General features: G+C 37.4%; 1 protein-coding gene across 1 annotated transcript in view; it reads left to right on the forward strand.

Moving 5' to 3' along the window:
• Window positions 1-16,397, forward strand: part of LOC121407086 (probable ATP-dependent RNA helicase DDX27) — a 41,488-nt gene that overhangs the window by 11,665 nt on the left and 13,426 nt on the right. The window contains exons 3-9 of the mRNA XM_041598013.1: window positions 399-609; window positions 1,157-1,248; window positions 2,115-2,220; window positions 3,230-3,403; window positions 14,852-15,002; window positions 15,617-15,716; window positions 15,871-16,012. Of these exons, the coding sequence (XP_041453947.1) occupies window positions 399-609; window positions 1,157-1,248; window positions 2,115-2,220; window positions 3,230-3,403; window positions 14,852-15,002; window positions 15,617-15,716; window positions 15,871-16,012 (976 nt within the window). The remainder of the gene's footprint in view (window positions 1-398; window positions 610-1,156; window positions 1,249-2,114; window positions 2,221-3,229; window positions 3,404-14,851; window positions 15,003-15,616; window positions 15,717-15,870; window positions 16,013-16,397) is intronic.

The raw sequence follows: 16,397 nt of genomic DNA on the forward strand, positions 1-16,397 counted from the left end.
TTTACAAAATGGCGCCTAGATGACGTCATCACGATTTGATGACCTTGAAAAGTTTCGTTTCGCGATTCCACAATAATATCCATACATGACATGAAAATCAAGAAATTTGACAGGCCCGATTTTGAGATAACCTGGCGACAAAATTTGGCAATAAAAATAAATAAAGTAAAATCTGACGAATATAATAGGTGATCTGTCATATTCATGACAGACCACCTAAAAATAAGAACAGATACAAATGAAATATATATCAATATAAATAATAGTATTGCTATGTAGTACTTCAATCAGGAAATTTTCATCCATTACTAGTAATAGATAAAAATATTCTTAATGTTTGTAGCATGGGATATGCTACAAACATAAATATTGTTATGTCCTTCCCCTCCATTTGATAGAAAGAGGCTGAAGAAAAGGACAAGAATAAAGAGAATCAAGGGGATGAGAAACAGGAAGATGGAGATGATGATGACGATGATGAAGACGATGATGAGGAAGAAGATGATGAGGAAGAGGAAGAAGATGATGTCCAGGGCTTTGATGACTTTGCTAAATGGGACAAGGTTAAGGTCAAGGCAAACAGTGAAAAGAGACTGAAGAGAAAGAAAGGTATGGCAACACTAGTAGTTTACAGTGCATCTCAGAAAAAATTGAAACTGATACTTTCTGAAATTCTGATTTTTTTTTAAATAGACCTTATGCATATGATGTCATAATCTTATAGTGCCCTCCCTCAGATAATATAGGATTTAGAAGTAAATGAGTCATAAGAAATGTGCCAGCTGCAGCTTACCAATGCATGCAAGGCAGTGGCGATGACTTCAGCCTCAAAGATGACGGGGATATGACGTCAATGCTTAAGGTCTATTGAACTGTATGCCAAATGACCTTTCGATGGTCTCTTTTCAAATTTTTTTAGTCACTCATGCATGGATAATGAATTTTTCAAACTGGATCAAATGAAAGTGGTGAAGTTCTAATGAGATTCATAGGTGTGTATTTGTTGGAAGCAGTGTACAGAGTATCGAAATGAAGTGTAACAATTTAACTGTTACTGATTTTACATGCACCACAGTCAGTGTTCGCAAGGTAAAGTTCTTGAATGATCTTGGAAATATCATCTGTCATACATTTGATAAAAAATATTTCTTTCAAGGAGAGGAAGAAAAACCATTCTTTGAGGAACTGAAGGATGATAACAAGGCTCTGTCGTTCACAGAGATGAACCTGTCAAGACCAATTCTCAGAGTAAGTACAATTCAACTTGAACAATGAAAATTTTATCTACCTTTTATCCAGGAAAAATAAATATTTCAAATCTGTAAAGTGAAGATGTAAATTTGTCTTTCACCTGTTAACGAGAGTAGCTAATGAACAGCCTGTCTTATAAGTAACATCTTAGATGCGATACATAAAATTTTAATTTTTGTTTGTATTTTAATTCATTCTCATAATATTGTACAAGCATGTTTTGTTGATAATAACAAAGAATAACAAATAATATTAATTGCAAATTTACAAACTAATAGATTGTATTGATGGAAATAAGTGAAAAAACAACTTGGAAATCAACATATGATTGAGAACTGGGATCAAAAGGAAGTTATGGTTATTATTAAATGAAAAATATTAATGAGCAGCTGTTCACTGAAAATCAGTTCAATGGAAAAACACTTTGCCAGCCATCAGAAACCTGTAAATCAGCCCAAAAACCTGTTTCTCAAAGTGGCCTTATTTTTCAAGATGGGTGGGGCTTGAATTACACAGGATATCTATTGCTGGATTATCTTGCCATAGAAATTTTTAAAGGGTTTTTCCCCTTATTGTGAGAAATGAAGTCCTGTCGCCCTTTAGCCAGTCCATCATAACTTCTAGACACGTCTAGTCTTAAAAAGAAAAGATGATATATACCATCCCTATCATCTCACAAAGGAAATTCAGTCTGCTGTGAATTGCTGAAAGCAAATTTCACTGTTTTCATCGACTTCTGTATGGACCAAAGGTCAAAGAAGTTGCCGAAAGGGGCATGATACCACTCAACACGTTAGGGGAATATCATAATGAAAAACTGGATAATTAACATAATCATTAATATTTTGACTTCTATGCTATAGGCTGTCAGCGGACTAAATTTTACTGAACCCACTCCCATCCAGTCAGCCACTATCCCTGTGGCTCTTCTTGGTAAAGATGTCTGTGCTTGTGCAGCGACTGGAACAGGTATGTGATAATAGGCACTCTGCCTGGGACGAATACTAAGCTTGACACGAATGTCCTTTTTATTATTTGATTGCTCAAAGGATGGACAATTAAATAGTTCAAACAATTAAGATTCCTGGATTATCATGAATTTAAAATTGACCTATTTACAAGACCTTCCATTGCTCGCACTGGAATATGCAAGACGACTCAGTCTTGTGTCCCAGTACAGTACCTAAGGCATGTACATCAACACAACTGAATGATGTACGATCGCCGGTGTGGCCATCATCGACGTGTGGTGAAAAAGTTAGTGTTTGGAATCCATTACTATCTTAGCATTAATTTGATTTGTTACTCTTGCACGTTGTTTTCAAATATGAAAGATTAGTGTTTCATGTAACATTTTCAGCATCTTGTTTGCTTACAGCTGTTATAAGCTACTGAAATTGTTTCGTCTGAGTGGTTGAGAGTAAACATGTCAACAAAAATTGCTAAGGCACTTGGTGAAATGCCTCAACTCTCTCAGGATCATATCTTTGTGTCAGTGTAGCAACGCCTTTAGCACCACACTTGCCCGCTCTTCACCGGTGCAGAAACGCCCTTCTACAATGCGCTCAACCAAGGGCGTTTCTACAAAAGTATGGTGCCAAGGGCGTTCCTGGAATGATACAACAATATGATCCTGATCTTACTGATACTGAAATCATTAGGAATTATTTTTTAATCATCTCTAAGATCTATGTTTGAAGTTGATAAATTTGCCAATCAAACTGAAAATGAAAAGTGAATTTGTGAATTAGTTATTACAAATGCTGTTTGATAGACTTTCCTTATGTTATTTTTTCAGTAATAGACTTTTTCATGAAATAGGGCAAGTTATGAGTTTGGTTTTTTTTTCAATGGCTCTAAATGTAATTTTCTGACAGCAATGTCAAAGATGCAAGTGTGAAAATATTTGTTAAAAAAGAAAGGTTATCTTGAGTCTTTTTTCTTAATAATGCTGTGTTTTTTCCTCTCTTTCTTGTAGGTAAAACTGCTGCATTCATTCTTCCAGTGATAGAGCGTCTGTTGTATAAGCCTAAGCAGGCCCCGGTTACACGAGTCCTCGTCCTGACTCCTACCAGAGAACTCGGAGTTCAGATCTTCAACGTCACAAGGCAGCTCTGTGAATTCACCAATATTGAATGCTGTCTTGCTGTTGGTATGTTTAAAGACAAACATTTTGCTCTGGGCCTGATAACGTAATGCTTATCATTTGATCATGGCCCCGGTTGGGGACTAAAATTGGATGGAAAGTTATATTTAGTGTGAATGATAATGTATTGTCCCTAATACTCCGGGGGCGGGGCATTATGGCCCCCTGTTGAATTTTTGTTGGTGCTTCCTAACGCCTCAATGTTTCGAAAGAAGAATTTCATGACTTTTTTCTCTGATCCTCCCGCACATTTTGATACCAAATTTATGGCGATCGGACCTACCATGCGGATGTCAGATTGCGTTTACCGAACACATGTCACTGAAATTTTGCTATTTCTCTATATGACTGTGTGTAACCCTATGGACAAAATCAGGAGCTTTTCCAATTTATGTAAATACTTTTCTAGTAATTATCATCATTGTTTCAAATAGTGTAAATATCACACACACACATCCGCACAGACACCCACACTCACACATCTGAAAATGCTTGATGAAACACAAAGAAATACATAAGAAAATTGAAAAACAATACAATACATGAAAAATAGTTACCACAACCTGACAATCTTTTTCTTCCAGGAATTGATGAGGGAGTTATGAAAGACATTTGTACCCAAAATTGCTATTTCTGAGGCTTTATTTAGTGAGAAATACCCAAATCCATGATTTCTCGCATAAATTAATTGATTTTAAAAAATTAAGAGGACTTATGTAAATTTAGCTGTACAACTTCGTAGATTACATAATTCTTGACTCTTTTGCAAATTTTGAGGCAATCGGGCAACCATGGCTGAGATCTCGGGGGGGGTTAATGGCCCCTCCTTGGTAATAACCAGCTTTTTAATACCACAGGAGTATAAGGGTTAATGGATCTAGGGACTAGAACTTGCTGTAATGCATGGAAATTGCCAAAGTATACAAAACCGACTACATTCTGTTAAAGATCATATGCACTGCATATGACTAAGTATGCATGTGATTTACAAAAAATGATTGGCTTGGTTTGATATAATAGTTGGTTGTACAGTGCGTATCAAAAAAAAGTTTACACTTTGAAAAAGCCCTGGGAATCGAAAAATATACAACATGTGGGTAATTTTTTCACATATTATCTTGGGTTTGGGTCTCATCTATCCAATGAAAGTAAAAGTTTTGACAGAATGTTACGCTTGAGTGAGCACTGTCCATTTTTGTAAAGCTCGCAGAAATCTGTTTGCGCAGAAATGCTCATTTTCATACTGTGTCAAGGGGAAAGGGTGAAATCAAACTTACCCTGCAAAACATTTCTCTTACATTTCCCTTGCATTTTTAGTCACTTGAAATAAAACGGATACATTCAAGCATTTTGTAACAATTTTGCCACCCAAATTGAAATTTCAACACTTAGTAAGCACAACCTTTACCCTATTTGTGCCAGCTGGATCTGGGGGCATAACTGAATCTGAACAAAAGTTTACATCAGACATCTCCAGCAATTTTTCACTAAGTTCTTATCATTTAAAGTGGGTTTACATTTCATTTTTCATTTGATACTTGTTTCTCCACACTTTTCCCAAGCTTGACAATGATTAACAAAATAAAAATCAAGCCTAAGCCATTTCATGTAAATCACAGCTCTGTGTAAGCAAATATCGTCACAATGGCCTCGGTGTGTGGGGGAGTGGTGTGGGGCGCAATGCACTCTTTGAAGTATTTTGTGCAAGGAAACAAAGGTAAAAGATATCCTCAAATCAATTTTACTAGCTAAATTCCAAGTGTTCTTCATGATTAAGGTCTACTTTTATTCGCATAACTATTTCAAAGTTCTGCGCAAATCATTTTTCACTAACTTTTCAAAAGTAAGTGGTGCTCACTCAAGCGGAAATATTTTTTGACAATTATAACGTCATTTGCTTAAATGGATCTGTACCAATGTTAAAATTTTGAAAAATCTTCCCGATATTACAAATGCATAATTTTACAGGATTTTTTCTAAGTGTAAACTTTTTTTTGATACGCACTGTATAGACACACAAAAAAGGTTCAACCCCAAATATAAATGAAGAAATACAAAAATACATAAATATATATATCATTAAATACATGAATAATCAAACAAAACAACAATAAAATTGTAAAGAAAATTGGAAATTAAAATTAGAATAAGAATTAAAATCAAAATTCAAATCAGCATTAAAATTGGAATAAATCAATAAAAAAAATTCAATTAAGAAAAAATAAGTTACGAAACGAGATATGAGTTTTTGTTACTGAAAGGTAGAATCAAACTTCTGAGAGTTAGGATACTTTTCTTCAAACTAGGGGAGGTCAAGGAGCCTAGACTTGGGTCACAAAGCCTATTATGTATATTAAGTGTCATCATTATCATCATTAGTAGCATCATCATTATTCATATATTTCAATCAAATCATGCGTGCGTGGCTCTCGTGTGGGAAGGACGTGTGCTTACGTGTGCTTACGTCCCTCCGCGTTTTTAAGTTTTTTAAGCCTTTGATTTGGATTTTTATCATATTTTTAATAAAGCAATTTTGTCAGGCAATATCTTAAAAGCATATCAAAAGCTTGTGTATAGTAATTTTTATAAAAAGAACATTTTTGCGGCGAAATTCTTCAGTTTTCTTTCCAACGAGTTCATCGGGCTCCGAAGCGACTTGCCACAGTCGGGGATCTAGCGACTCGCAGCGATTCGCCTCGCCAACAGTCCCGGCGGTCATCTAGTGGAGGAGAGCGGATTGTGATCTGTACACATCTCGGTGGTGAAAAGCAACGAAAGACTGTTTGTAATTTCGACACTTGGAAATTGGTTTCAATTCATTCTTTTGCCCGCTGTACTACATTGGACACTCATAGATAGGGTTTAAAGCATTTTTAGCTACATTTGTGAGAATTTGAAGCCGTATTTAATCATTTTAACTTGCTTCTTGTGTCATTGACTTTTGGCGGGAAAACGGCGGCCATCTTGAATTTTCTCCGTTTTGCCGAAGTCATCCGCTGGAGGGACAATATTCTTGCCAGCTTTCTGGGATGCAACTGAGGAACACCACATCAGGGAAGTAAAAATTATTATTATACTTCTTTGTACTTTATGCATGCTGTATTTGACTTTGACAGACAATATTGGAACCTGGCTTTGCATGTTCAATGTGAAGAGTGTGTGTCGTTGAGAGTCTCTACACTACAGCTTGCTACACGATGATGTCGACAGTCAATCACTGAATCAGCAATGAAAATGTGATTTTACACCACACCACGCTTTTTAGCCTGTGATTTAAAAAAAAAAAGTTTTAAAACATTTGGTCCTAACTGGACATCCCCCTTCTTTTTAAGAAAGACATTTTAACAAAAGGAATTGAACTTTTTAGCTTAAACTGTCCACAGACATCATTTTTGCAGTCGGAGATTGAAATGTTGTGATTGTGAGGACTTGTTTCATGTTAAATGCGTTGGAGTATCAGCCGCTGAGTATAAGAGCATTCATCAAGATAGTTTGCCTTGGATATGTTCGAACTGTAAACCGGAACCATGTGGGATGTGTGATGAAATGGTTACGAGACATGATAGGGGTATACAGTGTGATGAATGTAACAGATGGATACATGCACATTGCGGTGGAGTTGATGATGAAGCATACAGCAAATTGGAGGGGAAGAACTGTGTGTGGATCTGCCCAATATGTAGTGGAATGAACATTTCAGATTCACTATTCAATTCATCTGCCGAAAGTACCACCTCAAATATATTCTCTGTTCTGAAAGATGGTGATGATGGGAATTTGGCAGATTTTCCAGCCCAAGAAGCTCCTTGTAGATCTCAACCTAAACGAAAGACACATGGTCATTTAAGAAGGAGAAAACAGCAAAAAGGAAAAAATGTGATTAAGACAATGTTAATAAATTTCCAGAGTATCTGTAATAAAAAATCTGAACTAAAGGTCTTGTTAGAGGAGTTTAAACCTGACATTGTGCAAGGAACCGAGACATGGTTATCTTCTTCAATTCATAGCAATGAAATTTTCCCAGATGACTATGTAGTATTTCGACGGGATAGACAAGTGGGTCAGCATGGGGGTATCCTGACGGCATGCAGAAATGACTTGGTGATGTCACGTAAGGAGGAATTCGAGGGAGATGGTGAGATTCTTTGGACCCAGATTGAGCTTCAGGGTCGACGAACATTGTTGATAGGAACTGTCTATAAGCACAAACACGATGATAAAGATACAGTCAATGAACTGGAACAATCCTTTGGGAAAATAAGTAGGAAGGGAAAGCCTTATAACATATTGCTTTCAGGGGACTTTAACCAACCAAATGTGAATTGGGAAGAGTCAACGATTTTGGCAAATCATGCTGCCTCCAAGGAGACAGCCCAGGCTCTCCTTGAAACTACAACTGGATTTGATCTGACACAAGTTGTTAAGGAACCGACAAGGAAAAAAAATATACTTGATTTAATCTTCACAAACAACACTGGTCTTGTCAGTGATGTCAAGGTTATTGCTGGGGTAAGTGACCATGACATTGTTATAGCTGACTTGAATTTGCAAGCGAGATGGAAGAGGCAACCTAGGAAGAGTTATTTCGTACGAAAGAAAGCAAACGTGGAACAAATCAACTCCAGCATAGATGATTTAGGGAGAACTTACTCTTTATTGCAAGAAGCTTCAGTGCAAGAGAAATGGGATTTGATAGAAGGGGGACTGAAAAGAATCATGAAGGCTCACATACCACAAAAGAAGGCCGCCAAGGTAAACAGCCTCCCATGGTTTAACATACAGCATCACCGATTGAGACGAAGAAAACAAAGACAGTACAACAGAGCTAAACGTTCAGGGAGAGCTTCAGATTGGGATAACTTTGTCTTGACTCAGAAGGCCTTGCGAAAGTCGCTAAACTCAGCAGAGCGTGAGTTCGTGTCTAATAGACTTTCGGATGCACTGAGGGATAATGTCAAGCAGTTTTGGTCTTACATGAAACGACTTGGCAATAGTGAGACAGGTGTAGCAGATCTGATAGTTAATAACAAAATAATTAGTGATGGAAGAGAAAAGGCAGAAGTCCTTAACGCTCAGTTTGCAGGAGTATTTACACAGGAGGACTGTTCTAATATCCCGGAGTTGGGCACAAGCAACATCCCAGCCATTCCAGATTTGAAAATCTATGAAGAGGGTGTGCTCAAACAACTTCGGAACCTCGGTCCCAACAAAGCTCCAGGACCAGATCAGATTCCTCCTTGGTTCCTGCAGATGTTCGCGGATAAGTTGACACCTATTCTCACCAATCTGTTTCAAACATCAGTGGATACTGGCACCCTTCCCCGCCAATGGAAGGAGGCAAATATCTGTGCTGTGTTCAAGAAAGGAAATAAGCAATCACCAGATAACTATAGACCGGTTTCTCTGACATGTGTTCTGAGTAAAGTCCTGGAACACATTGTCCACTCCCACATCATGGACCACTTTGAAGACTACGGGATTCTGGTGGACTCTCAACATGGGTTCAGAGCGAGGCGTTCTACAGAAACACAGTTGATTTTAACAGTTAATGATGTGGCAAAAGCTCTTGATAGGGGAGATTCCATTCACATGGCAATATTGGACTTCACAAAGGCCTTTGATAAGGTTCCGCACGAACGCCTCCTTGGTAAACTTAATTATTATGGAATAAAAGGAAATCTCCTAAACTGGATCCGGGGTTTCTTGACTGGAAGGTCACAGAGGGTAATATGTGAAGGGAGCACGTCATCCTCCAAAGATGTTGTATCAGGCGTTCCGCAAGGAACAGTTCTCGGACCATTGATGTTCCTGACATATATCAACGACATGCCTGACAAGTTAAAATGTCAGGCTAGATTGTTCGCGGACGACTGTTTGTTGTATACCCCAGTCGCAAAAGAGGAAGACATGTGCAACTTGCAAGATGATCTTCGGTTGCTGGAAAAATGGCAAAGTACATGGAAAATGAGCTTCAATCCTTCAAAGTGCACCGTCTTGGCAGTATCTAAGAAGAAATCGCCTCCTCTCAGGGACTATATTTTTTGTGGACAGGTGCTAGAAAAGACAACGTCCCATCCTTATCTGGGGGTTCAGCTGGACAATAAACTAACATGGAGGGAACAAGTGGATAAAACAGCTAACAAAGCCCACAAAACCCTTGGCTTTCTACGAAGAAATCTATGGTTCTGTCCAAGGGATGTCAAAGTCATAGCCTATAAATCGTTAGTCAGACCAGTATTAGAGTACGCCACTTGTGCATGGGATCCTTATAAAGCTGATCAAATCAGAACTCTTGAAGGGGTTCAACGAAAGGCAGCCCGTTTTTGCTGTGGTGATTATAGCCGTGAAAGTAGCGTCAGTGGAATGTTAGAAGACCTCCAACTCGATACGCTGGAAAGTAGAAGGGAAAAGAACAGACTGGCAATGATGTACAAAATCCAGAATAATAATGTTGATATAAACAAAGAGGAATACATTAACTTGATCTCGACAAGAGAGACAAGGAATAATAGTGGTACTCGCATAGAAGTGCCATTTGCCCGGACAGATACTTACAAAAACTCATTCTTTCCAAGAACAATCAGAGCTTGGAATGACTTGAATCCCGATACAAAAAACAAAACATCAGTAGAAAGTTTTAGAGCAACACTCTAACCCACACGTGAGCAGCACGCTGGCGATTTGCAGACTACTGCCCTGCCGGTGTAAACTTCAGAAGGTTCACCATCATTATCATTACCAATGTCATCATCATTATCATTACCATCATCATGATTGGACTTTGGTGTGATATTGGGTAATTTTTGTTCTTAAAGAACCATTACATAACAGTTTACTAGATTTTTATGCTATTTTTTTTTCAATTAGAATAAGCAGCATGAGAAAGGTCGCAGAGTTGTATCGCCCTTTCTGTTAATCTTGCCAAATATCGGGACACAAATTTATTTAGATTATGCATGCCACAGGCAAAAATGAATTAAAAATGCACTTATTTTCTTATCTCTAATCCTCTAAATGGCAAAGAAATATTTTCAGTTGTTAACTGATGAGGGCTTTGTCTTACAAAAAGTTATGATTGATCCGATCAATCACAACTACGGAAAGCCAGTCACTCCCAAACATCTAGAGTGCATACATCCATTTGAAGTATTTTCTAAATGCTATGGAAAGCCAGTCACTCCCAAACATCTAGAGTGCATACATCCATTTGCAGTATTTTCTAAATGCTATGGAAAGCCAGTCACTCCCACACTTCAAGGGTGCATACATCTTTTTGAAGTATTTTCTTAATGCTATGGAAAGCCAGTCACTCCCAAACGTAGAGGGTGCATACATCCATTTGAAGTATTTTCTAAATTGCAATGTATATTCATACATTGTCTTGACAAATATGTGACTCCCCTTCATTTTCCATGGAAGCTGTGTACATTTCCCATGTGAAGAATTATGACATTAAAGGTATTGTTTAACTTTGTGAGCAGCTGATTTAAAAAATTATCAAACCAAGATGAAACATGTGTAAAAGTGTATGTATTAGAACTAATAAACCCTAAAAACAACCATTATTGAGAATGAAAAACTAAAACTACAAGGCAAACCCTGATTTTGTAAATAGGCTTCTTGTAGACACCTAAACAGTTCACATAAGTGTATGGGATGAAATGAAGATGGTGTTTCCGGTCACTTTATATTTCAATTTTGAAGCACTAAATAATTATTTTCGAACGCAATTTTCTCTGGGCTTCATTTTTGTAACATATCACAGACACAGGTGACAAGTGTGACCTTCTAGCTCAGATTTTTTAAAAGTCAAACCAATGTTAACCAACACTTTAATAGTTATGCATATTGATCAGATCAATCACAGCTCTGTGTGAGATGGGGCCCTGACATTTCTTTTTAGTTCTATATGCCACAGTAGATAACAGATATCTGATGTGAATTTGATGACTGTTAGTTTAAAAAATGTAAATACTTGCAGATTAATGCAAGGCCTTCACCTGTTTAGCACAAGTGATGCCCGGCAGGCTAAATCCATATGGATGTTGTCTTGTCTCTATTCCCTGTGTGTTGCAATCAAATTCATTATTTATATATTCATAGTAATCTGATGTTGAACCCCAGACAAGCCTTTTACTTACTGTTTGCATGCTAAGATGATTTTTGTATTCTAAATTTATGCTCTCTTTTTCTCAATTTTTTTTTTTTTTTTTTTTGGGGGGGGGGCATTTAAAGAAAACTAAGTACTAAGAAGTTTTACATTATTATTTTGATTGGAGATTAGTTTGTGCAGGGGGTTGAAATAGTACTCAAAAAGTTAAACGTCAATGGAATAGCATTGTATCATCCTGATCTTGGATTTGAATTAATACGTTTTAAAGACCAAATTGAAACAGATGGATGATTTCATTAAGGAGCTTATCTAAAATGAGCTTAACTATCAGCCAATTTGGTCTTTAATTATATATATTTTTGGTTCTGTGCACCTGAATAAATTATTGTTGAAAGGTATTTTTTTGTCTCACCTGCATAGCAGAGTGAGACTATAGGCGCCGCTTTTCCGACGCCGGCGTCAACATCAAATCTTAACCTGAGGTTAAGTTTTTGAAATGACATCATAACTTAGAAAATATATGGACCTAGTTCATGAAACTTGGCCATAAGGTTAATCAAGTATCACCAAACATCCTGCATGAGTTTCACGTCACATGACCAAGGTCAAAGGTCATTTAGGGTCAATGAACTTTGGCCGATTTGGGGGTATCTGTTGAATTACAATCAAAACTTTAAAAGTTTTTGGATCTGATTCATGAAACTTGGACATAATAGTAATCAAGTATCACTGAACATCCTGTGCAAGTTTCAGGTCACATGATCAAGGTCAAAGGTCATTTAGGGTCAATGAACTTTGGCCGAATTGGGGGTATTTGTTGAATTACAATCAAAACTTTAAAAGTTTTTGGATCTGATTCATGAAACTTGGACATAATAGTAATCAAGTATCACTGAACATCCTGTGCGCATTTTAGGTCACATGACCAAGATCAAAGGTCAATGAACTTTGGCCATAATGGGGGTATCTGTTGAATTACCATCATAACTTCGCAAGTTTATTGATCTGACTTTTGAAACTTGGACATAAGAGTAATCAAGTATCATTGAATATCCTGTGCAAGTTTCAGGTCACATGATCAAGGTCAAAGGTCATGTGAGGTAATGTTGTAAGTTAGAGCCATTACGGGATCGGAGTTCGGTTCGGAAGTTTTGCTCCTAAAATCGGAATCGGTTCGGATATCGGATCGGAAGATATTCAAAAACAAAATAATACATTAAAATTTGTATGTGGCCGGCGCGTGGACAAATGCGGCACGCTACACTGATGGCAGTATTTGTTTTGATCTCCGACAAAAGCGGAGGAAGAAGATGATGAGTTGTTTTGGTCTCCGACATAATCGGAGGAAGGAAAATAAGATAATGACGTTCCAGTGCGCGACACTACCGCCGATCAACGATAGGCCTCTTCTCTACAACATCGTGGTGATGGCGGAGTCCGTCGTGAACTTTTAGAGGCCGCATTACTTACCGAAAAGGACGCACTATTATCCAAAGTTGTTTACGATGATATTCACCTTCTCTACAATATCATAGTGATGGCGGAGGTAATCGTAAACTCTTAGAGGTCGCATGACCTCCCGAAAAAGACGCATTATTATCCAGAGTTGTTTACCATGATATTCACCTTCTCTACAACATCGTAGTGATGGCGGAGGTTATCGTAATCTCATAAAGGTCGCATGACCTCCCGAAAAAGACGCATTATTATTAAGAGTTGTTTACCGTGATATTCACCTTCTCTACAACATCGTAGTGATGGCGGAGGTAATCGTAAACTCTTAAAGGTCGCTTGACCTCCCGAAAAAGACGCATTATTATCCAGAGTTGTTTACCATGATATTCACCTTCTCTACAACATCGTAGTGATAGCGGAGGTAATCGTAAACTCTTAGAGGACGTATAGTCAGATAGTCGTAAATATTACCGCGCATGTCAGCGTGTTCAACTAAATCTTATTTGCCTCCGCTTAAGATCAAAACATATCGTCTTTTCGTTGTTTTTCTTCCTCCATTTTTGTCGGAGATCAAAACAAATTATCATCATCATCATCGTTTTGTTCTTCCCCGATTATGTCGGAGATCAAAACAAATCATAATCTTCTCCACCTGCCTTTCCGCTAATATCGGAGATAAAAACAAATCATAATTTTCTTCCCCTTTATCTTCTTTTCCTTCCACCGCTTTTGTCTGAGATCAAAACAAATCACCAGCGCATTTCGACGGCAAACATGTCGCCACGTGTTTTTTTGTTGTTGTCTTGTTATGTTTTGGTTTTTCCGATCCGATTTTTCCCCACTGGTCAAAAATCGGAGTTCGGAAAAATGTAGAAAAAAGGGGGAAATCGGATCGGATCGGGAATTGGAATAAAAATCGGTTACAGCATTAATGTGAGGTCAATGAACTTTGGCCACATTGGGGGTATTTGTTGAATTACCATCCTATCTCTGTAAAGTGTATTGGTCTAGTTCATAAAAGGTGGAAATAAGAGTAACCAAGTATCACTGAACATCTTGTGCGAGTTATAGTAGTTTTCAAAGTCAGCACTGCTGCTATGTTGAATTGCGTGATGCAGGTGAGACGGCCAGAGGCATTCCACTTGTTATTTCTTTGTATTTACTCTTATTGTGTAATGCTAAAAACTGTTATAAAAAGAATAATCTATCTTTCTACTGTTTTGATATATAAAGCTGATATACCACAACCTATTAAAGTCAAACAATAATCTGCATTTAAAAATTCCTGGGTCCTAACCCAGGGTGCAACATTTTTATCATAGTAATCATGTTAATATTTGCTGATTTTAATTATTCATTATTTTCCCTCTGTTTTAAAACCACAATCATACATGCATGCCCAAAACACAATGTATGCTGGACATCAGTTTCCAAGAATGCATTATTTTCTTAAAATGATGATCATATGCCCATCATGATTTTTTTTTTTGGGGGGGGGTGGGGTGACAATAATATCTCTGATTGATAAGATATGTTGAGACTTTCTTAAACCACAAATAGGAGAAGATTCACTTTGTACTAGATATCCTTGAAGAACAGTCCCTTTCAACTTACTGCACATTTAACCCAAAGTAGACTTGGCCATTTTGACGCCTAAGAATACGGGGGGAGGGGGGGCTGATTCAGCCCCTCAGCCGTCGATCGCAGGATCGCGATGAAAATTGGCATTACCCATGGCATAATCTACAAAACTGTGTGGTCTATAACAAAACTATGAGACCCCCCACCCCGTGCACTCTACAGTCTATAGCATGACAGATATTATACATCATTTCATGAATGGCACTGATTCGATTTGAACCTCTTGTTTTGTTATTAATTTTTAGGTGGTCTTGATATCAAACTTCAGGAGGCTGCATTACGGAAGGGTCCTGACATCGTCATAGCAACACCAGGTCGTTTGATTGATCACCTGCATAACGCTCCAACGTTCAGTCTTGGCAGTGTGGAGGTTCTTATTCTTGATGAAGCAGACAGGTAGAAATTGTGTAATATATGGACTTATTTCATAAATCTAGGATATATGGGTAATCAAGTATCAATGATCATTTGGCACGAAATTTCAGGTCAAATTATCGAGGACAAAGATCAACGGGTTCAATTCACTGTGACCATGTTTTTGTTTCAATATGGAAGAAAAAACTTAACCAAGGTAGATTTTGATTCTTCAAGGTCATTTTGAAAGTGCAAGTCCCTATTCTTGATAATCGAGTATTAATAAATGAATGAGTCTAATTTCAGGTCACCTGGGCAAGGTCAGGTCAATTTGGGGTGTAAGTAAATTTGTATCATCTTCAAAGATTGATAAGGAGCTTTAGATTTCTCGTCCATAACACAGAATCCTCTGATTTGGAAGACTTGGCCTTACTGTGCATGAATGAGATGAAGGCCATGGTATTCGGGAGAGGATTTTCATGTAATTTGCTAGACTGCCAAAATATAAAGTTCTCTTGTGTGTTGAGGCTTGCGATGTCACCAAAAAATCTTACTGGCAGAGAACAAGGTCATGAAATAATAGAGCTCCTTCGTACAATTTAGATCAGATTACCAACAATGCATTATTTTCATGTATTCTCAATTTTGTCTTCTAGGATGTTGGACGAGTTCTTTGAGGAACAGATGAAAGAGATTATTAAAATGTGTTCCGTAGCAAGACAGACTATGCTCTTTTCTGCAACAATGACTGATCAGGTAGGTTTATTGCCACAATTACACAAATAAAATAATAAACTGGTCTCTCATCATTCATCTATCTATTGAAATTACATTATCTTGACAGTGCAAGCTTTAGAGAGTTTTGCAAATCATTTTATCTGCATTGGGTTTTTTTTTTTTTTCATTTTAGGTCAAAGACCTTGCCATGGTGTCTTTGAAGAATCCAGTCAGGATATTTGTGAATGAGAACACGGACGTAGCATTTAACCTTCAGCAAGAGTTCATACGAATCAGAGAGAACAGAGAGGGCGACAGAGAAGCAATTGTGTCTGGTAATGATAACAATAATACTTATTCACACATGGTAGATTGCATGTTTCAAGTATGGTTTATTTCTCCTCAAGAGATCAGGTATAATACATAAACCATGAAAAAGACAATAAATAATGTATAAAAAAAATAACAATGTACATTAAATAAGTTATAGAAAAATGAGGAGGGAAATGGCCAAAAAAGGAAGAAACCTTGTGATAGGCCAACCTTTTTCAAAAAAGTACCTGTGCACTAAAGATATAGGACAAGTATAAATAAAGTAAGAATAAAATAGCTTAGAATGAAGATTGGTACGCATACAGTTTATACTTGACACTGAATTCAGAGGCTAATAATCTGTTGTATTAGTATTTGATATTGAATATTGTTGTTTGCATTGGTTTC

Source organism: Lytechinus variegatus, chromosome 2, assembly GCF_018143015.1.
Source record: "Lytechinus variegatus isolate NC3 chromosome 2, Lvar_3.0, whole genome shotgun sequence".
NCBI lineage: Eukaryota > Metazoa > Echinodermata > Echinoidea > Temnopleuroida > Toxopneustidae > Lytechinus > Lytechinus variegatus.